Source organism: Aythya fuligula, chromosome 31 (assembly GCF_009819795.1).
Source record: "Aythya fuligula isolate bAytFul2 chromosome 31, bAytFul2.pri, whole genome shotgun sequence".
Classification (NCBI taxonomy): domain Eukaryota; kingdom Metazoa; phylum Chordata; class Aves; order Anseriformes; family Anatidae; genus Aythya; species Aythya fuligula.
In genome coordinates, this window is record NC_045589.1 from 627,574 (window position 1) to 650,237 (window position 22,664).

Genomic DNA, 22,664 nt, shown 5'->3' on the forward strand with positions numbered 1-22,664 from the left:
GGGCACTCTGCAGGGCCATGCTGGTCAGGCTGGGAAGGCAGAGCCAGCTGGTGGGAGGCACTGCCACTGACTGTCTGCCACACAAGTAGTTCTTTGACCATGGAGGGTGCACACAGATAGCTGGCCTTCTTCAGAGTCAGAGACTCATAGAAGAGAAATAAACAAAGCAAGGAGACTCCTTTGAGTCCGTCCCTTTGCAATATCCATGAGAGCAGGTCTGGGAGAAGTGCTGATCCTTCAGGCACTGCCCTCAGCAGATCCCCTTTTATGCTGGAGATGCTGGTACGGAGTCAGCTGTGTTAGAGAAGTGCCCCTGGCCTGTCCTACCTGTGGACACAGGACTGCTCCACAGCAGCACAGTGAGCAAGTGACAAGAGCAATGAGTCCTCACAGCAACACGAGATCTCTGAAGGAGAATGTTGAAGGTTAAAGAGAGTATCTCAGGAAAGACCAAACCCTGGAACAACCTGACAGTACTGCTGTGCCAGAACTCTTTTTCCTTTCATCTCTGCACACAGTCAAGTGCCAGTGCAGCTTTCACACGGGTCTCCAAGAAAGGATCCCAGGCAAGCAAGACACTTCAGAATCTATTCTTTTATTTAAAGACTCAGAGATCCTGGATCCTCATTTAACCAGAGGCTGAAATCATAGGAGAAAGGTAGATAATGAAATGGAAGGGGATGAACAATCAAATTTCTTCATATTGTATTGTGCTAAATTATGAGTGAGATACAGAAGAAGACAGGCAGTCTATTGCTTGTCTTAGCAAAAAAATACTCAGTCATCAGTTTCCACACTGCATCCTTCAGCTCCTGGTTCCTCATGCTGTAGATGAAGGGGTTCACTGCTGAAGGCACCACTGAGTACAGAACTGCCAGAGAAAGATTCAGGGATGAGGAATACATACTGAGTGGTTTCAGGTAGGAAAATATAGCAGTGCTGATGAACAGGGAAACCACAACCAAGTGAGGGAGGCATGTAGAAAAGGCTTTGTGTCGGCCCTGCTGTGAAGGGATACTCAGCACTGCTCTGAAGATCTGCACATAAGACAGCACAATGGAAATGAAACAAACAAATAATAAACAAGCACTAACCACAATAAGTTTAGCCTCTTTGATGTAAGCATCTGAACAGGAGAGCTTGAGGATCTGGGGAATTTCACAGAAGAACTGGTCCAGGGCATTTCCCTGGCAGAGGGGCAGTGAAAATGTATTGGCAGTGTGCAGCAGAGAATAAAGAAAAGCACTGCCCCAGGTAGCTGCTGTCATGTTGACACAAGTTCTGCTGTCCATTATTGTCCCGTAGTGCAGGGGTTTGCAGATGGCAACGTAGCGGTCATAGGCCATGAAGGTGAGAAGAAAAAACTCTCCTGTGACAAAAGCAACGAACATAAAGACCTGAATAGCACAGCCTGCATAGGTGATGGTTGTTGTGTCCCACACAGAATTGGCCATGGCTTTGGGAACAGTGGTGGAGATGGATCCCAGGTCGAGGAGGGCGAGGTTGAGAAGGAAGAAGTACATGGGGGTGTGGAGGCGGTGGTCGCAGGCTACGGTAGTGAGGATGAGGCCGTTGCCCAGGAGGGCAGCCAGGTAGATGCCCAGGAAGAGCCCGAAGTGCAGGAGCTGCAGCTCACGTGTGTCTGCAAATGGCAGGAGGAGGAACTCTGCGGGGAAGGTGCTGTTCGACATTTAATGCCTCAGGATTTGCAGACCTGCTCTAGGAGAATAAAAAAGTGACAAGTTAAAAGTAGACATCTCTAAGCAAAACCCAGTCCTACTCTCACAGAAATTACTTTTCCCTGAGCTGAATGAGGAATGTGTCAGCTCCTTCTCCAACTCTCCCAACTGGATGACAGTGTGCCTGACAGTTTAAAATGAAGCTTGGGCAACTTGTTCCCAAGAAGACACCCTCAGGGCAGGGCCCAGCAGTCCATGTCAGAACACAACCTTACACCCACCTGCACCCCTGACAAAGAGAGTAGGAGAGCCACTAACAGGTTTAGAAATAAGAAAGAATACTAAAATTCCCCAAACAGTTGACAGAGAAAAAGGCTGATGGGCATGCAGGGAAGCCTTCAGCTTACAAAGCTTGCATGCCACCTATGGAAGTGACACTGCACAGCAGGTACTCTTAGCCTCCTCTTTGTGTATCACCTTGCAGGACACATGTTCCTCTCCTGTTCTGGAGGTCCAGCTGAGGAGGAGGTGGCTCATGCCCTAAGGCCCCTGAGGGCAGAGGCTGTGCTGGGTGGCAGAGGAGAGCAGGGGGTTGCTGCAGAGAAGGTGCCTGCACTGCAGGACTGGCAGAGAGTGTCTGAATCCCCCCCTCCCTTGGTGTTTCAGGCAGCAGCTCCCTCTCCATCCCTGCCCAGGTCTCTGCTGCCTGGAGCTGTCTCTGCTGGCAGCTGCTTCCCTGTCCCCACATTTCCTCCCTGCCATTGCTCACAGACCTCATCCCACCTGCTGAGTTCTCAACTCTGTCTTGTAGACACCACCTGTTCCTGTGTAATTTTCAGGAATATCTCCATGTGTTCAGTGGCTAAGGAGTAGCACGTACCTATCAAGAGCTAAGAAGAACTGGGCTCTCAGGGTCTTCATCAAAACGTAGAAATAAATTCCCATCTCCCACTGCCACCCAGGAAAGCAAGAGGAGAGAAGTCGAAATGCAAACACCTTCCCTTCAAGAATTCCTTGCTCTGATCTTCCTCCTGAAGAGTCTCCTACAAAATACCCTAGGAGTGCTCTGGAGCCTGACTCATAGAGCAGCATCTGGACAGGAGGAGAGTCCTGCTGAGTTATGGAGTTCCTCATAAACCTACAGATCTCTTTCAGTGTAATGATCTTGGAGCTTGTTTTACTAATACAAACCTGAGATCTTCATTATCATTCCCCTGACTTCCTTTCAGGGAAGAAAAGTTAAAGCACAGACTCCAGAGAGTGTCTTCCCTTCAGGTAGTCCCTGCCTTGGTTTTCACTGTCAAGAATATCCCTAAGGGCACTGCAGGGATCCTGCTCTGCACCACAGCCCTGGGCACCCCTGACTTCACCCTGTCTGCACAGCGTGCAGCCGGCCCCATATGAATGAACCCTCATGTCCTGTACTTCTGACAGTTTTTACAGGTGAGCCCGGCTCTGGATCTTGTTCTTCTCCTCTTATTCAAAGAAGCTCTGAGAGTCCTCCTGAAAGATTCCATAGGCTGTGGGTTTTTCCAGCAAATCTGGAGATGGCACCAGGAAAAACAGCTGTGTTGTCCTGCAGCCAGACACTTACCCTGTTCAGGGCTGTGAACATTTCTCCCGCACTGAGCTCTCAGCATCTCCCCTCCACAGTGCCTTCAGCAGCATAGCTCCAGCCCTAGGCTTTGCTGCCTCTTTACTTCTTGTCTCCCTTGAGATGTCCCTGGGGCTCCAGGGCTGACACCTCCTGCAAGGCAACAGTCACCTCTGCAGAACATACTTTGAAGTCAACTGAAATAATGAAGTCAACTGAAATAATGAAGTCAACTGAAATAATTACCAAATGTCCTTTGAAACAGCAGAGAGAGGCTGAGTACAGAACTATGGTTAGTCCTAACAGAGTTTTATTGTCACTGAGAGGTGCAAACAGTCCCTCTGGAAAACTCTGTTTATGGCCAATAACAAATAGGACACACAGGCAGGGATGGGAAGGTGCTAGCTACCCTTGTGCGGGGCAATGATCCATGTGAAGCATCTCATCCCCAGCTGGACGCTCTTGATCCATGTGGTGATCCTTGTGTGATGAAGCTCCCCTCACACGCCCCACCAACCCATGGGAGCTTGTTCGGTTGGTTCAGTTCAGTGTGGCCTCTATGTGAGTGAGCAGCTGGAGTGCATGGAGCCCTGCTTGGGGATGAGTGAGGATCTGACAGTGAGCTGATTGGTCAGGAGAAAGGGAGGGTAGGGACAGGGGACATTATAGTGGGAGTCTGCTGCAGGCTACCTGATCAGCAAGACCAGCAGATGAGGCCCTCTGTAAACACATAGAAGCAGCCTCACATTCAAAAGCCCTGGTCCTCAGGGGGGACCAACCACCCTGGTATCTGCTGGAGGGACAGCACAGCAGGGCACAGTCAATCCAGGAAGGTCATGTGATGCATTAATGATACCTTCCTTCTTCCACTGATAGCAGAGAGAAGTGCTATGCTGGACCTCGTTCTCAGCAACAAGGAGGGGCTGGTGGGGAATGTGAAGCTCAAGGGCAGCCTGGGCTGCAGTGGCTGTCAAATGGTGCAGTTTAGGATGCTAAGTGCAGCAAGGAGGGAGCACAGCAGGCTCACTACCCTGGACTTCAGGAAAGAAGACTTGGCCTCGTCGGGCATCTCCTTTGCAGAGTCCCATGGGACAAAGCCCTTCAGGAAAGAGGGACCAAAGAGGATAAAGCTGCTTGGTCTTCATGGATCACCTCTTCCAAGCTGTGGTGGTTTTACTTGGGTGGGCAGCTGAGCTGAACACAACCACTCTATCACTCAGCCTTCCTCAAAGGGAAAGGGGGAGAAAATACGATGCAAAGGGCTCAAAGGTTGAGAGAAGGACAGGAAGACTGCTCAAAAGCTATTGTGATGGGCAAAACAGACTCAGAGTAGGGAGATAGACTATAAAATTTATTGCCTATTACTAGCAAGCTAAAGAGGTGAGAAACAAAGTAAAGAAAGCCCAGAACACTTTCCATCATCTATCATCTTCCACCTCCTCCTCCCGAGCAGCACAGGGGAACAGGGGAAGGGGGTCTGTGGTCAGTCTATAGCACTTTGTTTCTGATCTTCTTGGTCACTCTCTTCCCCTGCTCCAACGTGGGGTCCCTCCCATGGGATCACATCTTTCCCAAACTGATCCTGTGTGGGCTTCCTACAGGCAGCAACTCTTCAAGAACTGCTCCAGATATGGGTCCGTACCACGGGGTCCATCCCTCAGGAGCACACTGCTCCAACCTGGGTCTGCCACGGGCAGCAGCTCCTGCCAGGTCACCTGCTCCTGAGTAGGCTCCTCTCCATTGGCTACAGCTCTGGGCCAGAATCTACTCTGGTGGGGTTCCTCCACAGGCTGCAGCCTTCTTCAGTGCAGGTCCACCTGCTCCACCATGGTCTCCTTCATGGCCATTTCTCTAAGGAGGGAGTTGGTGCAAGGGATCTACGAGGTGCAACTGCAGACTTCTGTGGAGAAGTCTGATGTCAGGAGAAGTGATGCAAATCCTGGTGGGACAATGACAGAAATAGTGGGGTTGGAAGGTGAGGAGCAAAGTTGTCCATAAAGGGTCAGACTTCTCCTACCTGTCCAGACCTCCTTAAGAGACACTCAGGGCTTGCTGTGTCTTAATAAACCCCGAAGTATAGCTTCTGCAAAGTCCAACAACTTCAGCTCCTGAAAGGAGACTGATGAGTTAATTAGAGGTCATGATTACAGGCTGGCCAAGGCACTTTGGAGGTGGCTCTGAGGCTGAGAGAATGCTGGCTTTGGTTCATCGAGCATAAAGACCAAACCCTGATGCCAGCTCTGGGCAGAGAGGTCCTGTCCCTCATGTGAGGCTCCAGGCTCTTCCTCAGACAGTGGGACGTGGAGTATGCAGTGCCAAGTGAAAGACAATGGTGTGATACCTCCTAGCCTTTGTCAGGAGGTGCAAAGAGGTGACGAGCCCCCATTGCTAATAGGACAACATGTCTCCTCCTAGGCCTTGGTGGCAGAGAAACCTGCAATAGGCAAGGGGACAAGACCTTGGTTTTCCTGGTTAAGTCTACTCTTGCCAGTGTCCTTGTCCATCTCCACCTTTGGCTGTCCTATGCTGTTCCACACCCATCCCAGTTTCCATGCAGGCTGAAAACATGCATCTTGTTTTCCTACTCTGCTCTCAGCTTAGCATTTCTTTGCCTTCACTGATGATTCATGTACCCTCTCTAGCTGTGCCCTGAAACACAAAGCTATGGACGGACAACAGATTCCCTCCAGGTGACCTCTGACACTTAAGCATTAGCCTTTCAGCAATATATCTTCCCTCTCATGCCCTGTCTCCATCATCCAAGCCTCAATTTCTAGCAAGTTTTCTCTCACCATGATCAGGGTAAGTTTTCTGTGACAAAGGGAAGTTCCAACATCTCAGAAACCATCCTTCACACAGGCATCCCAACCTATCAGCTTTCCTGTGGCCAGTCAACTGACCAGACAAAAGGAACCTCTCCATGATCTTCCAAGCAATATAGCCTTCCTGCAGGCCTTTCAGCTCCTCAGATAGACACAACCAAGCCACATACCTGCTCCCAGTCCCTTGCCCAGCCATGTTCCTGCTGATGGCCTATCAGCTCCAGAGGCAAAAGTGACCTCAGAGTCACCTCCACAGCCAGACACTTTGCTTTCATTATTAAAGTCCAGAAATGAGGGATTTGAGGATTAGGTGTTCAGGTGAAGGTCTAGGGATTACACCTTGCCTTCCAGGTTAGGGATTGGTCAGAGACTTAGGGGGAGGCTTTGGTGTTCTGCTTTGTCAACCCATTCAGTGTTTAGGTTATAGGCTGGATTTTTGGTTATGGTTTTATTTCTGCCTGGGTGAGGGCTAGGGTTAAGGCAATTTAATGCTAGGAATTAAGGGCTGTGGATTATGGTGAGCAATGGGGTAAAAAACGGTAAGTGGTAATGTCTAAGTGGTTATGGTCTTTGTCTTCAGGGTAAGGTTCGAGGTTGGTGATTACTACAGAGGATTCATTTCAGGATGAGAGATAGTGCTTAAGGCTAGGCCTAGGGTTTACAGTTACTTGTTAGAAATATTGTCAGGATCTAACATGAACTTATTCCCACTAAGTGTTGCAGCAGCAGTAGCCTTACCTGAACCCCTCTCTCTTCTTCAGAATCTTTCCTTTCTCTTAGCCAAGTCCCTGTTACCTCCCCCAAATCTCTCACCTTTATTCTCCCAGCATTTCCCTGGCCTCCCCAAAGGACTCACCCTATTGGGGGCAGCTTTCTGAAGGCCTTTATGACCTCAGAGGCACTGCCTCCCTGCTGTTGGCCAGCCAGGTGTTGGGACAGAAGTGACCTCACAGCCAGCATCCACAGGGCTACAAGGAGCTGTTGTGCTCAGGAGGCCTCTTTCCAGCACACCCAGGAGCAGTGGGTGCAGGGGATGTCCTGCACAATCCCTCGGGTACTCTGCCTGCCAACCAGCTTATGCTTCAGAAGGCCTCCCACACATCCAGACTTATGTTTCCACATGCAGTCTTTAGATGACAGGGGCCCAGCCCAGCCCCTGCTCTGGTGGTCCTCCCTGACACTTGCAGGAGGCCAACCCAGCTCAGCCTCCCCAGCTCTCCACACCTCCCTGTCCTCTCCCCAGTCCAGTAAATTCTTTTCTAAAAAGTTAGTAATAGTTTTTAATAATTTTTTAATAATATTTCTTCTCTAAAAAGTTAGAATACAATAACTTGTATTCTCCTAACTCCCTCTCTCATTTCAGTTTGTTTCAAAGTTGATTCCCCTGGAGGCCCAGGGACTTGTCAAGAGCTCCCTGTGCTGATGAGCTGGGATCCTGGGCTCCTGGGCCCAAGGGGAGCTCCTGGCAAGCGGGCAGCACTGCAGAGAGACAGCTCTGCCCAGGAGCAGCTCCTCTGCACAGTGCAGCAGGGCTGGGGGCACTGCCTGCAGGGGACAAGGGCTCCTGAGAGAAGGGAAGGAGATGTTAAAGGCAGTGTGGAGGGGGGATGCTGAGAGCTGACTGCAGAAGAAATCTTCACAGTCCTGAACAGGGTAAGTCTGTGGCTGCAGGGCAACGCAACTGCTGTTCCTGTTGCCATCTCCAGATTTGCTGGCAAATCCTGCAGCCTATGGGATCTTTCATGAGGACTCTCAGAGCTTCTTTGGATAAGAGGAGAAGAACAAGGTCCAGAGCAGGGTTTACCTGTGAAAACTGTCAGAAGGAGAGGACTTGAGAGTTTATTCTTTCAGGGCTGGCTGTTGGGTGTGCAGGCAGAGGTGCCAAGGGCTGTGGTGCAGAGCAGGGTCCCTGCTGTGCCCCAGGGGCTGTGTGCTGGGACAGGGCCTCTGCTGCCTGGGAGGCTCAGCACTCAGCCTGCCTGGGGAGCTGCCCAGAGAGATGCAGGTAGAAGCTGCAGGTGGAAGGAGCCTCCTGGCAGGACAGGGTAGGGCAGGGTCCTGCTGGTGTCCAGATGCTTCTGCCTTGGACAGGCTTCTCAAAGCTCCACAGCACCCCCACTACATCTTTGGGGATATTCTTGACAGTGAAAACCAAGGCAGGGACTACCTGAAGGGAAGACTCTCTGGAGTCTGTGCTTTAAATTTCCTTCCCTGAAGGGCAGTCAGGGGGATCATAATGAAGTTGTCAGGTTTGTATTAGTAAAACAAGCTCCAAGATCATTACACTGAAAGAGATCTGTAGGTTTATGAGGAACTCCATAACTCAGCAGGACTCTCCTCCTGTCCAGATGCTGCTCTATGAGTCAGGCTCCAGAGCACTCCTAGGGTATTTTGTAGGAGACTCTTCAGGAGGAAGATCAGAGCAAGGAATTCTTGAAGGGAAGGTGTTTGCATTTCGACTTCTCTCCTCTTGCTTTCCTGGGTGGCAGTGGGAGATGGGAATTTATTTCTACGTTTTGATGAAGACCCTGAGAGCCCAGTTCTTCTTAGCTCTTGATAGGTACGTGCTACTCCTTAGCCACTGAACACATGGAGATATTCCTGAAAGTTATACAGGGACAGGCGGTGTCTGCAAGACAGAGTTGAGCACACAGCGGGTTGAATGGGGTCTGTGAGCAATGGCAGGGAGGAGATGTGGGGACAGGGAAGCAGCTGCCAGCAGAGACAGCTCCAGGCATCAGAGACCTTGGCAGGGATGGAGAGGGAGCTGCTGCCTGAAACACCAAGGGAGGGGGGGATTCAGACACTCCCTGCCAGGCCTGCAGTGCAGGCACCTTCTCTGCAGCAACCCCCTGCTCTCCTCTGCCACCCAGCACAGCCTCTGCCCTCAGGGGCTTTAGGGCATGAGCCACCTCCTCCTCAGATGGACCTCCCAGAGAGGAGAGGAGCCGGTGTCCTGCAGTGTGATGCACAAGAATGAGACTAAGAGTACCTGCTGTGCAGTGTCACTTCCAAAGGTGGCATGCAAGCTTTTTAAACTGAAGGCTTCCCTGCATACCCATCTGCCTTTCTGACTGTCTGCAGGTCGGAGCATTGTGATATTCTTTCTTATTTCTCCACCTGTGTGTGGGTCTCCTACTCTCTTGTCTGGGGTGCAGGTGTGTGTAAGCTTCTGTTCTGACATGAAATGCTGGGCCCTGCCCTGAGGGCATCTTTTTGGGAACAAGGTGCCCAAGCTTCATTTTAAACCGTCAGACACGCCTGTCATCCACTTGGGAGGGTTGGAGATAAGCTGACTCATTCCTCATTCAGATCAGGGAAGGGTAATTTCTGTGGGAGGTGTGAATCTTGCTCAGAAAAGTCTCTCTAACTTGTCTCTGCTTTTTTCCTCCATGGATAGCCAGTCCTGTCCTGAGGCTGCAAATGTCCAACAGCACCTTCCCCATTGAGTTCCTCCTCCTGCCATTTGCAGACACACACGAGCTGCAGCTCCTGCAGTTCGCGCTCTTCTTGGGCATCTACCTGGCTGCCCTCCTGGGCAACAGCCTCATCCTCACTGCTGTAACCTGCGACCACCGCCTCCACACCCCCATGTACTTTTTCCTCCTCAACCTCTCTCTCATTGACCTGGGCACTATTACCACCACTGTTCCCAAAGCCATGGCCAATTCCCTCTGGGATACCACAACCATTTCCTATGCAAGTTGTGCTACCCAGGTCTTTTTCTCTATTCTCTTTGTCGCAGCAGAGTTTTATCTTCTCACCATCATGGCCTATGACCGCTATGTTGCCATCTGCAAACCCCTGCACTATGGTACAATAATGTCCAACAGAACTTGTGTCAACATGATAGCAGTTCTCTGGGGCAGTACTTTTCTCTATGCTGTGCTGCACACTGCCAGTACATTTTCCCTTCCCCTTTGCCAAGGCAATGCCCTAGACCAGTTCTTCTGTGAACTTCCCCAGATCCTCAAACTCTCCTGCTCAGATGCGTACCTCAGAGAAGCTGGGCTTCTTGTGGTTAGTGCTTGTTTATTATCTGGGTGTTTTGTTTTCCTTGTGCTGTCTTATATGCAGATCTTCAAGGCTGTGCTGAGGATCCCCTTGCAGCAGGGCAGGCACAAAGCCTTTTCCACATGCCTCCCTCACCTGGCTGTGGTCTCCCTGTTCATCAGCACTGGCATATTTGCCTACCTGAAGCCCCCCTCCATCTCTTCTCCATTCCTCAACCTTTTGCTGGCCGTTCTGTACTCCGTGGTGCCCCCAGCTCTGAACCCCCTCATCTACAGCATGCAAAACAAGGAGCTCAAGTGTGCAGTTAGGAGACAGATTTGGGGAATGTTTTCCAGTACTTATAAAGATCCCTTCACTGTCCAATAATGAATACAAGTAAATCTCCTTCCAAGCTTGTGTTGTCTTTGTACTCATTATTATTATTATTAATTACTTTTTTTTTTTTTTTTTTTTTTGGGGGGGGGGGTGGTTCATTATTACTGCTTCTGTTCCTTGCATTTGTACATAAATATTTGGATTCCCCCTACTGCTGTGAACGAACAAACTTGTTCTGTCCCATTAGTAGGCTGTATAGATGTGCACCTAACACTGTGAGTCAGTGAAGACTCTCTCATGACATCTCAGTAATAAAACGGAATTACCCCATGCAATGCCTGAAGGCTGGGACTTCCTTCTCCCAAAAAATGTGTCAAGAATAGGCCCAAAAAATTGCTCCCCACAAGGATCTGTTCCTGCTTCAGTTCAGGAGGGAATAGCTCATTTTTGCATTGTAACCTGTCAGAGACCAAGGACTAGATTTAACACTCACCCATGGGTGTCTGCTGACAGCAGAGTCAGCAAATGGTCACTGCATTACATAGCCAGGGCCATTCCCACATGTGATTCATAGGTGATGTCCTTCAGGAGGGGAATCTGGAGCTGCATGCAGAGCCCAGGGTACCTCCAGGGACACTGGAGCCTGGTGTGGGCAGTGACTGCAGCCCCTCTGAAAGTGAGAGATCTCCCACTGTGAGCTCAGCCACAGTGAAAGAACTAAACCCAGGTATTTCAGGGACCCTGTGACTCCGCAATCTCAGGGAAGAGAGTGGGCATCCAGCAGGCAGAGGGAAGGGAAGCTGTGGAGTGATTCATTTCTCCCTTCGTGAAGTACCTCTGTCTGATACAGAACCACAGCCTGGTTGTTCTGCGCAGCAGTAGCAGCAGCTTGGGGACCACATGTGGGGAGTGTGAGGACGGCCATTCCCCACTACCCAAGGGGAGCTAATCTTTGAAATTTGACCAGCTCCATCTTCCTGCTGGCATCAGCGTCTGTAATGGTGGAACAGCTACTGTGGATCAGCACTGGGTCATGGGCTCAGACATTTCAATACCCAGCTGCAGAAAGCACTGACTAACCTGATCTACCGTAAAGCTATAACTGCTCAGAGAAGATTATGGTAGTGAACACCTCCAGAGGTCCCTTCTGACTCAGGGAAGAAAGAGCTAGACTGTGGAGTTAGAGTGCATGACCATGCTGTGTTTTGAGGCCTCGCCGCTGTTTGTAATCCCTGCTCCTCAAGGTTACACAGTGAGTGGTGTCATTCTCAAAATGAGTCTCTGCCCTTGGGAACCTGGAGTACAGCTGGTGCAATGATACTACAGAAAAGTTCTCAGAGACATTGCAAGACATTCCAGAATGACTGAATCACAAATTGGTTGGAGCTGGAAAAAGTCTTTCCCCATATTACTTGTTCCCTTTAAGTACTGGAAGGCAAGAAGGTTCCCCCCAGAGTCTGCTCTTCTCTAGGCTCAACAAACCCAACTGGCTCAGCCTGCCTTCACAGGAGAGGTATTCCACTCCACTGATTATTGCTGTGGCTCTGCTATGGTCCCACTCTCTAAGTCCTATGTCCAAAATCTTATGTGTCTCTTGTGCTGGGGCCCCGGAGCTGGTTGCAGAACTCCAGGTGGGGTCTCAAAAGAGCAGAGTAGAGAGGGAGAATCACCTCCCTCAACCTGCTGGTCACTCTGCTTTAGATGCAGCCCAGGATACTGTAGTCTTTTGGGGTTGCAAGTGGACATTCCTGACTCATGTTGAGCTTCTCTTCAACCAGCACCCTCAGGTCCTTCTCATCAGGGCTACTCCTCAACAGGACAGTGGCTTTCTCAAAGCCATGGTGCACACTGCCAGTACATTGTCCATTCCCCTTTGCCAAGGCAATGCCCTGGACCAGTTCTTCTGTGAAATTCCCCAGATCCTCAAGCTCTCCTGCTCAGATGTCTGCCTCAAGGAAGTTGGGCTTGTTCTGATTAGTCTCTCTTTAGCTTCAGGGTGTTTTATTTTTATTCTTTTCTCCTACGTGAAGATCATCAGATCAGTGCTGAGGATACCATCCAAGCAAGGACAGCACAAAGCTTTTTCCACTTGCTTCCCTCACCTGGCTGTGGTCTCCGTCTTTTCCAGAACTGCCATATTTGCCCACCTGAACCCCCCTTTCATCTCCTCCCCATCCCTGAACCTGGTGGTGACAGTGCTGTACTCAGTGGTGCCTCCAGCAGTGAACCCTGTCATCTACAGCATGAGGAACCAGGAGCTCAAGGATGCACTGAAGAAGCTGAGTCAATCAGTAGTCCTTCAGCAGCAATAAGCTGCACATGTCTCTTCACAAGGGATTTCCAATTTGTCTCAAGAAACTGATGGTCTTTTTGCTTTTTTCCGTGATAATCTTATTTGTCTGCCTTCACTCCACTTCTGCAGAGTGGCCTAAACCCACTCTTTTTGACCCAGAGACCCTTGTACCTGTGTCTAGTGTTATGGTACAGCTCTCTTCCCCTGTCACATCTCTTTAATAAAAGGGTATTTCCTCAGTGCTGGTGCCTGGACGTTGGGTTCTTCTTCCAATGTTGTGGTCAGGAACAGGATGAAGAAATTGTTTTATTATCAAGTGGAGGTCATTGCTCTATGAAATTGCTGTCAATGGCTCTATGTCCAGGTGGAGGCTGGTGAGGAGTAGTGTCCCTCAGGGCCTGTCTTGGGACCAGCACTGTTTCATATTATTATCAGTGACGTAGACAAGAGAGTGGGATCAAGTGCACCCTCAGCAACTTTGCCAATGACACCAAGCTGAGTGGAGCTGTTGATACAACAAAAGGAAGGGATGATATCTGTTTGGACCTGAGCAAGTTTGAGAAGTGGGCCCATATGAATCTAAAGAGGTTCAACAAGTCCAAGTGCAAGGCGCTGCACCTGGGCCAGGACAATCCCAGACATGAGGACAGACTGGGAGAAGAACTCCTTGAGAGCAGCCCTGTTGAGAAGGACTTGTGGGTTCTGGTGGACAAAATGATTGACATTAGCCAGCAGTGCATACTTGCAGCCCAGAAGCCAACTGCACCCCAGGCTCCATCAACAGAGGAGTGTCCAGCAGGATGAGGGAGGCGATTGTGCCCCTCTGCTCTGCCCTTGTGAGGCCTCATTTGGAGTGCGGTGTCCCCAAGACGAGAAGGATGTTAGTCGGTTAGCCTGTGTCGAGAGGAGGTCCACATAGCTGATCAGAGGGCTGGAGCACATCTCCTGTGAAGAAAGGCTGAGAGAGCTGGGGCTGTTCAGCCTGGAGAAGAGAAGGCTCTGGGGTGACCTCACTACAGCTTTCCAATGTTTAAAGGGGCTTATAAAAAAAGATGGAGAACAACTTTTTCCTCAGGCCATTATTGACAGGACAAGAGGAAATGGCTTTAAACCAGGCCCTGCAGAGCATCACCACCAGCTCTGGGGACCTCAGGGACCACAGGAAGGGGACAGGAGTGACAGATCCTGTCCTGCCTGAGGAAAACTCAGATGTTGTCTGAGTTGTGTGGCCATGCTGGGTGAGGACTCACAGCAGGGGATTTGTGGTGCGGAGCCAGAGCTCGTGGACAGGAGTTACACGCAAGTGCAGGAGGCAGGTGGTCACTCTGGGCCATTGGTGGAATGATTGGCATGGGAAGGTGGCCCGTGACATTTGTCATCCCCAGCCTTAGCGATGGCTGTTCCTAGTACTGGCTGCTCACTCCGATTTATGGCTGGGGTTTGCTGCCAGGCCACCTCCATCCTCACCTTCAGCTCCCTGCCTTTGTGGGGGAATGGCCAACCCTGTTCAATGTCTTCCCTGGACCAGAAACCTTCAGACTCCAGAGCAGGGATGTCTGTGAAATCCCCCGTGGGACATGGTCAGGGCAAGGCAGGCATCAGGCACAGGGGGAAGGGGAGAGCTATAGAGAAAGGGAAGCAAGGGCTGCAGTGGGGATCGTGCTTGGGGACCATTGCCCACCCTGACCTCACCCTTCCCTGTGCTGTGCCTGAACAGTGGGGCCCTGGGACCATGTGTGGGACAAAAGGACAGGCCAGAGCAGGGATAGAGCCCAAGTTAGGGAGAAGTGTCTATCTGTCAGAGGGTATGAAGGCCCCTCAGAGTGACCTGGACAGGATGAATCAAAGGGCAGAGGCCAATGGGATGAGGTTCAACTTGGCTAAGTGCATCCTCATGCAATGCTACAGGCTTGTGGCAGAGCGTCTGGAAAGCTGTGCAGAGGAAAAAGATCTGGGGGTGTTTGTTGATGCTCACTTGACCATGAGCCAGCAGTCTGCCCAGGTGGCCAAGAAGACCAATGGTATCCTGTCTTGTGTCAGGAATAGTGCAGCCAGCAGGACCAGGGAGGTGATCATCCCCCTGTACTCTGCTCTGCTGAGGCTGCACCTTGAGTACTGTGTTCAGTTTTGGGCCCCTCACTACAAGAAGGACATTGAGGCCCTGCAACATATCCAGAGAAGGGCTACAAAGCTGGTGAAGGGTCTGGAACACAATTCTAATGAGGAGCAGCTGAGGGAACTGGGGTTGTTTAGTCTGCAGAAGAGGAGGCTCAGGGGAGACCTTATTGCTCTCTCTAGCTACCAAAAGGAAGTTGTGGGGAGCTGGGGGTCAGCCTCTTCTTGCAGATAACTACTGATAGGATTAGAGGGAATGGCCTCAGGTTGCTCCAGGGAGGTTTAGTTTGGAAATTAGAAGACATTTCTTCTCAGAAAGAATAGTCAGGCATTGGAATGGGTTGCCTAGGGAAGCAGTAGTGTCGCCGTCCTTGGGGGTTTTTAAGGAGAGCTAGGACCTGGTGCTTAGGGACATGATTTAGTGGGTGACATTGGGAGTAGGGGCATGGTTGGACCAGATGACCTTGGAGGTCTCTCCTCCAATGATTCTATGATTCTATTTTGCCCAGTTGCTGTATGAGCTTCAGGGAGTTAGAAACTTGCCCCATCTCCCAGAACTCTCATGAACTCCTTTACAGTATTTATCTTTCTATGGTCTGTTTTTCTAGAACTTTTCTTGTGCAGATAGCCCTAATGAAAAGTAGATCCCCTTAGATGCAGCATGGTCATGGCAGGCACTTCTTCTGCACTATGGGCCTGTGTCTTGGTTGTGGAGAAACTTTCCCAAGAGGTCCACCAACTCAAAGAGCATATACCTTCCCTCTACGTGTATGAACCAGTACCTCAACTATTAGGAGTAAACATGCCTCTGCTCAAGAAAGGGGATATGGTGGGTCCACACAACATACCACTCTGTAGTTTTACCCACAATTGCTGCTCCAATTTCCATGAATACTCTGACAAGGACTAGAGGTGCTCTGCCTCCAATCGGGTGGAGGGACAACTGAGGTTATTGGACAGTGTGGGTTCGATGGCCTGAAACATCAGATCCACAGAAGTATGAGGCTCAAGTGGAAACCAGTGCAAGGTGTACTGCAATGTCATCCAGCTACAAATGGGCAGAACTCATTTTTATCTCTGGAGTGACAGGCGAATCCTGACAGTTAACTGTTTTGGAGGCTGAAGTGCAGCCTCCTTAAGACAGTGAGATTAAACAGCTCTTTGCCTTGCCCGGTCTCTTGGAGGACCCTTCTGTTGTGGGGTTGCTGAGGGTCAAAGAGCAGCAGATGCTGATCACTACCCCAGTGGTGCACAGGGAGCAATATTGCACTAACTGAGACTCCCTGATTCACATTCATGAGCTGATTTATTGACTGGAGAGACAAGAAGTGATCAGTAAGACTTGCTCACCCTTTAATGGTCCCATATTGTCAGTGTGAATAGTTGACGAAAAGTGGAGAGTAACAATGGACTATCATGGCCTGAATGAAATCATGCCACTACTGAGTGCTGCAGCGTTAGATGTGGTAGAACTCCAATATGAACTAGAATCAAAGCCAGACAAGAGTTATGCCACGACTGATATTACTAATGTGTTTTTGTCAATCCCTTTAGCAGCAGAGTGCAGTCCACAATGACATAGGACACAGGTGAATGCAGGCAGGCACACTCAGCATTCACACAGCCACAAACATCAGCAGCATTATCCTGATTGCCGCTCTGGCTGAGCAAGATGGAGGTCCATTATTGGGAAATGCAAAGTGCTTGTGTGCACAAATGCATGTTCATGTGCATGTGTGCAAGGCAGATCCCTCCAGCAGCTGGGATCAGATACTCAGCCTACCCAGGACAAGTTCCTGGCTCCCAGTCTGCCCAGCTGAAGACACTTGGACATATGAGCCCCCGTGGGTGCAGCCCCACTGTAGCTGCTGGCACACACCACCCCAATCTCATACAAACTCACAAAGAAACAGGCACACACACATTAAGTCCACACACTCCCATCTCTCCTGTTGCTGACTACAATGACACATGGGCCCTCTGATGCCCTGGTTCTAGTCCAGCTGCTGTACTTACCCCTATGTACAACCATCAGATGACCTACAGCCCTTGGCAGCAATCCCATTACTCCAAATGGTGATGTGGAGAGCTGCTGCCAGTGATGCATCTGGATGGGTTTCTGCCTGGACAGTGGGGTGACAACTCTCCCAAGGCAGTCCTGGAAGGAGCTGGGTCAAGATCTTGGTTCCACAGGAGCCAGTAACTTGGATTCCCACCTGCCATTGTGCTTTGTGCTCCTCTGGGCTCATCGAGATGGGCTTTTGTTGAGCTGAGGACTCTCCTGTGATGGGCCTGGAAGCAGTCAGAGCAGGGCATGAACTGAATTGTTCATCCTGACATCATTTCCTTAGGCCTTTATTTTGTTTGCAGATGTTCTTCTTATCACACAGCCTAACATAATCCAGCAAGAACATAATCCTCTGGAGGCATCTGCATGTGGAGGTCATATATGTATGATTGTGGTATTACATAAGATATGACAGCAGAGAACTCAAATTGTTCTTCAGAAATGCATCACGGTTAGGCGAAAAGCTGTGCTGTTGCACGGACCATGGCTTCCTTCAGGGCCAGCATCACGGCCTTGTTTCTAAGACTGTAGATGAATGGGTTTAAGAATGGGTACAGGACAGTGTTCAGCAAAGCTACAATGCTGTTGGTCTCCAAAGAAACATGTCCTGACGAGGGTGCGTAGAGAGCAATGCAGCTTCCATAGACAATGGCCAAGGTGGTGAGATGGGAAGAGCACATAGCAAAAGCTTTTCTCCTTGCAGAGGCTGCTGGCATTTGTAGGATACAGAAGAAGATACTTGTGTAAGATGCCAGAGTTAGACACAAGGAAGACAGCACAATAAACAATAAGAAAACCGCGTCTGTTTTCCAAAGCAGGGTGACATCAGAGCAGGACAGTTGGAATAAGGGGGTGTTGTCACAAAAAAAATGCTGGATCTTGTTCGAACTACAGAAAGTGAGCTTGGAGAGCAACACCAGGCGGTAAATCAAGAATGTGAGGCCCATGACCCAAACAGAAGCAACCAGCTGGATGCAGAGCTGATGCTTCATGATGGCAGCATAGCGCAAAGGCTGACAGAGGGCAACGTAACGGTCAAAGGACATGACAACAAGGAGAACAAACTCCACAGCACCCAGGGCAAAATAGAAGGAGGACTGGGCAAAGCATCTGCCTACTGAGATTGTTCTCCTGCCAGAGCTCAGAATCACCAAGAGTTTGGTGCTTGTGGAGGATGTAAACCAGATTTCCAGGAACGCCAGATTGCCAATGAAATAGTACATGGGGGTTTGCAGGCGGTTATCCACACACAACAGGAAAATGATGGCTGCATTCCCCATCACCGTTGTCAGGTACATGAGTAGAAGGACCAGGCAGAGAAATAGCCGTAGCTTTTGATCAAGACCTGAGAAGCCCATAAGGATTAATTCAGTAACGACAGTTCCATTGCCTGTTCCCATACCCAATTTCCATTCATCCTGTTGACGTAGGAACATGGCAAAAACAAGTCCAATAATTTCATGGTCTGGAAAGAAGGCTATATCCTTCCTTCTCTCTTGCCTTGCTTGCAGACTTCCTATACAACACACACACAGATTCTTTTGCACATTCCTCACACCCTGACTATTCTGTTTCACATATCATGCAGAATTCTCTGAGAATTTCTTGTCTTCTTTCCACCTTTGTCCATCAGCTACAAATGATTCTCGCTACAAAAACACAGGGCTAAGAACGGATTGTTACTCTGTTATACTCTATTCCTGTGAAATTCCACTCAGAAGAATTGCAAGCATCCATCATACCAGTGTTTCCAAAGGGAATTTCATGTCCTGCATAAATGCTTTCTATTATGTATAAGCTAAATCATCAGTTCAAACATGTACATTGGAATTTATTATCTCTCCTCTTCAGTATCCACCCTTTTTGGACTAGCAACCACTGGGGATCCCTTGCTTGATTTCAAATTAAGCAAATTTCAAGTACCTCTTTTGTAATGTCCTGTTTTCTTCTACATTATCTTCCTTTGTTTCTTTAGGAAAGATGGAATACAAGTAGCAAGTGTAGCTTTCTTTTTTCAGTACTCTAAATTAAAGTCAAAATTCATTATGGTCCCACCAGGTCAGTGGAAACAGATCTGTCACAGAGACGCATCTGACCTCATTCTGTGTGGAAATGCAGTTGTTTCCAAACATTTGCTCTTCTCTCATACAATCAAAAGGCCTCACCTAACTGCCTTACTTTTGTGAGAGGTGGAAAAAAATTTGTCATCTTTGAAAGCTTAAGGACAGTCCTTGATGTAGAAAGAGGAAGCGCCTAGAAAAAACAAAGTGCCAAGTATTACCATACAGGTGTATATTTCAGTTGTCTAAAAGTTATATCATTCAGGTTGAGCAATTTAACTTACTCCTATCCTGTCAATGCTGAGAGAGAGAAGAGCATCTGAAAGAGATTCCTCACCTTTATTTGTCATGACAGTTCTAGGCTGGGACGACCCAGACACAAGCACTTTCTCTTGTCTCCATTGACTGTTGGGGGAGCCTCGGGAGAACAAGTTCTCACAGGCACCAGGAGTGAAGTAGGTGAAACTCATTACTGAAGTCTCAGGTGTCTGATGATTTTGGTAAATTATTCTCTTCTGTAAATCAAACTACTCTTCTAACAGAAAATAAATAAATAAATAAATAAATAAATAAATAAATAAATAAATAAATAAAGAGAGAGAGAGAGAGAGAGAAACTTGTTTAATAAAACAGACCTTTTCTCCTTCACCTTTCCCTGTGTGTTTAGAAATAGAAAGGATCAGAGCAGATGACTACAAAAAGAGAACACCTCAAAATGCAAGGGTGGAGGAGGAGGAGATGATGGATTTGAGGCAGAAAAGTAGTTTCTCAGTGGGCTGTATTGTCCCCTCAGGACCTGTCCCAGGGCAGAATGGGTGCACTTAGGAAAATGGGAAGCTCAGAAGTGGGGAGTACAACCATGTTTGCATGGACATTTCAGCCTGGGGTTTGGGCTGCTCTTAGACCCCAAACAACCTGCCTTGCTCTTTGCCTCTAGACTGGCAAAGGGGAATCTGTGCACTGGCTTCATCTGGAAAACTTATTCAGATTAATCCATTGGCTGTAATTGTTTTAGCTGAAGATTGGCCCAGTCACCAACAGCAATATGTTGTGGTTTAGAACTGACAGGCAGCTAAGCACTGAGGGGATCTGGTCAAGGACCTTTTCCCCTACAACGAGGGTAAAAAAGCATGGGAGGCAGTGATGGGAAACAAGTCTGGTCAGTCACATTAATCATAAGATCACAAAAACATAGAAAGATTTGGTTTCAAAGCTACCTAAAACAACGTCTAGTTCCAACTGCCCTGCCATAGGCAGGGGTACCTTGCACCAGACCAGGTTGATCAAACCCCATTAAACCTGGTCTTGATGACTTCCAGGAATGGGGCACACACAGATTCTCTGGTCAACCAGTTATAGTACCTCACTGCCCTCAGAGAAATCAATTTCTTCTGAATATCCAGTCTAAAACTACCCTCTTTTAGTTTAAAAGCTACCTCTGTCTTGAATGGAAATGCAGGACAGGAAGACCCACTGGGCACAGTTGTTTGTGCTGCTGCTGCTAAAGACAAGAGATATGTATCCCAGTCTGTCTCAGGAGTCTCACACTAGTGCACAGGCTTCACGTCCAAGCCTGGTACATGAACTCCTCATTCTGGTGGAGATGGTCAAGGAAGAGGAACACTCTTTTGTAAGCACCCAGGAAAGAAGTGCACAGCATCTGTCCCAGTCCATGTATTTTCTACCTCCTGCAGCTACTGAAATGGGGGACAGTCACCTTTAAGGCCTATGTCATGCTTTTCTGATCCATGCAGAATTTTCAGATAACCAAAGGTATCAGAAATGATCCCAGAAACCAATGTTTGGGTTATCCCATCTATTTTTATTTGCAGGCTCTCATCTGCATGGTACCTCTCCTCCAGCTGGACCCCTTCCTTCACATCTAATTCCTTTGCCCCCAGTGGGCTGCATCATCTCAGTACGTTGGCAACTTGGTTGTCCATGCTGCGCCTGGGCTATTGCTCATGGTGGGGGTTAAGAGAATTTCCTTTCCTCTTCTAGTCTCACACCTGGCTTTCTCATCTGGAAGAAATCTTATCTGATGAGCTACAGACTTCAGAGAAATGTTGTCTCTGTGAAACTCCAAAGAAATATCCTCATCAATTAAAGTGTTCATCAAGCAAGGATCTGTGTGGATTGTGTTTGCTGAAAGTTGAGAAGCAGACAGTCCTGGAATTGTGATCTCTGGTGGGCTAAAGAAGCCCTGTGTTTCAGTTCTCCTCTGTGCTGAGGAAGGATGCTGCCAGCTGACACTGAGCAAACCAGAACCTTTGTAAGGAAGTTTCTGAGACATGGGGTAAAGAAAGGAGTAAAAGTTTTATTTATTCACCCCTGAGTTTTGATTGAAGGCACTTGATTTGATTAAGGTACTCATTAAAGGTGCTGTTTATATTTATTTTTTTTGTGTGTGAGAGGTTATTGTTTGATATGTTACAAGAAAGATGCATGATATTGTTCAATATACAAGAAAAACTTGGTAATATATGGTAATATATACATGGTAATGTTATATATGGAGTGGTAATTCGTGTCGAGAAAATGGTTGATATTAAAAAAGAAGGGCGAGATTTAGGAATGTGGCCATGGGGGTTGGAAAACCCCGTGATTGAGATAACATTAGACTCTTAACGACGAGGCCATCAGGAATATAAAAGAGTTTAGAGGGAACAAAGGAGGGTGATTCAGGAGACTCCATGCAGTCTCCTGTTTCTTGTTCCCCAGCTGGTTTCTTGTTCTCCAGCCATTAAGTCATGGATGTTTCTGGGTGTTTGCTGTTGCTACATTCAAAGTTGTTTGACCAATGAAAAGTTGTTTTGAAAAGAACTGCTGTGGAGAGAAGGGTATAAGAGGGGAGCCTGCCCTCAACATAAAAAAGAAGGCAGCACGATGAAGTTACATCAATAAAGAAGCAGGAAAAAGAAGTGAAGAGGAACAGGCTGGCAGAACGGAGACCAGGACGGGAACAGGCACATGAAGGTAGGTTCGGCCAGACTCAGCAAACTGCTCAGAGAAGCTCATACAGAAAGTCGCTGGAAATAGGCACACTGGAGCTGGAGAGAAGCTCGAGCTGAGAGAAGTGGACCTGTGCACACAACTGCCTCTCGCTGGTAAGCAGTTGCGCATTATGGGGAATCATACGTCCTTAGGAACAAAGACTGTCCTGGTAACCTTACAGCTCATTCTCCTTATTAACAATTGGACAGTTTGTGAGCCTGAAATATGGGACCAAACTGAGGTCAAGGTGTGGGACTCTGCAACTAAAAATGGCAAGGTTGCAGTGGGATTGCTCGGCACCTGGCGAGCAATCTCTGAGGCCTTGAAGAGCCCTGTGGAGCCACAATCACAAACGTGTGGCTTGCCACATAGTGAGGGAGCTGCAGGCTCCTTTACTGATCCAACTGCTATGCCATGGGCCCCTCTGCTGCTGCAGCCATCGAAGGCTTTTGCAGTTATGCCCCCTGTTGACCTGGACGTGCCTTTTGACACAGGCCTCACTGGCCTTGAAAAGGAGATGGATATGTTTTTCTTCACTCTGGGAAGAACGGGATACATAAGGCCTGAAGACCAAGTTGCTTGACAACTTAAAGCAAGACATATTGTTCAAAAGGAATGGTAAATGGAGACTGTTATGTTATGGAACTTAAAGGATTGTTTGTTACCTTTCCTGATTGTACATATGTATAGGCATACTCGGGTTAGTATGT

The 22,664-nt window shown here is 48.7% G+C and overlaps 3 protein-coding genes across 3 annotated transcripts; 1 reads left to right on the plus strand and 2 right to left on the minus strand.

Annotated features, from left to right (window-relative positions):
• Positions 1-713: 713 nt before the first annotated feature.
• Positions 714-1,691, minus strand: LOC116500131 (olfactory receptor 14C36-like). The gene has a single exon (XM_032205045.1). It carries the CDS (start codon positions 1,689-1,691, stop codon positions 714-716), a length of 978 nt encoding a protein of 325 aa, XP_032060936.1.
• A 7,827-nt stretch (positions 1,692-9,518) lies between these two features.
• LOC116500132 (olfactory receptor 14C36-like) lies at positions 9,519-10,475 on the plus strand. The gene has a single exon (XM_032205046.1). It carries the CDS (start codon positions 9,519-9,521, stop codon positions 10,473-10,475), a length of 957 nt encoding a protein of 318 aa, XP_032060937.1.
• A 6,877-nt stretch (positions 10,476-17,352) lies between these two features.
• LOC116500133 (olfactory receptor 49-like) lies at positions 17,353-18,300 on the minus strand. The gene has a single exon (XM_032205047.1). It carries the CDS (start codon positions 18,298-18,300, stop codon positions 17,353-17,355), a length of 948 nt encoding a protein of 315 aa, XP_032060938.1.
• Between the last annotated feature and the right edge of the window lie 4,364 nt (positions 18,301-22,664).

What these genes read in the sequence shown, in the direction of transcription:
- LOC116500131 (XM_032205045.1), bottom strand. Translation starts at nt 1,691, where the DNA reads ATGTCGAACAGCACCTTCCCCGCAGAGTTCCTCCTCCTGCCATTTGCA.
- LOC116500132 (XM_032205046.1), top strand. Translation starts at nt 9,519, where the DNA reads ATGTCCAACAGCACCTTCCCCATTGAGTTCCTCCTCCTGCCATTTGCA.
- LOC116500133 (XM_032205047.1), bottom strand. Translation starts at nt 18,300, where the DNA reads ATGGGAACAGGCAATGGAACTGTCGTTACTGAATTAATCCTTATGGGC.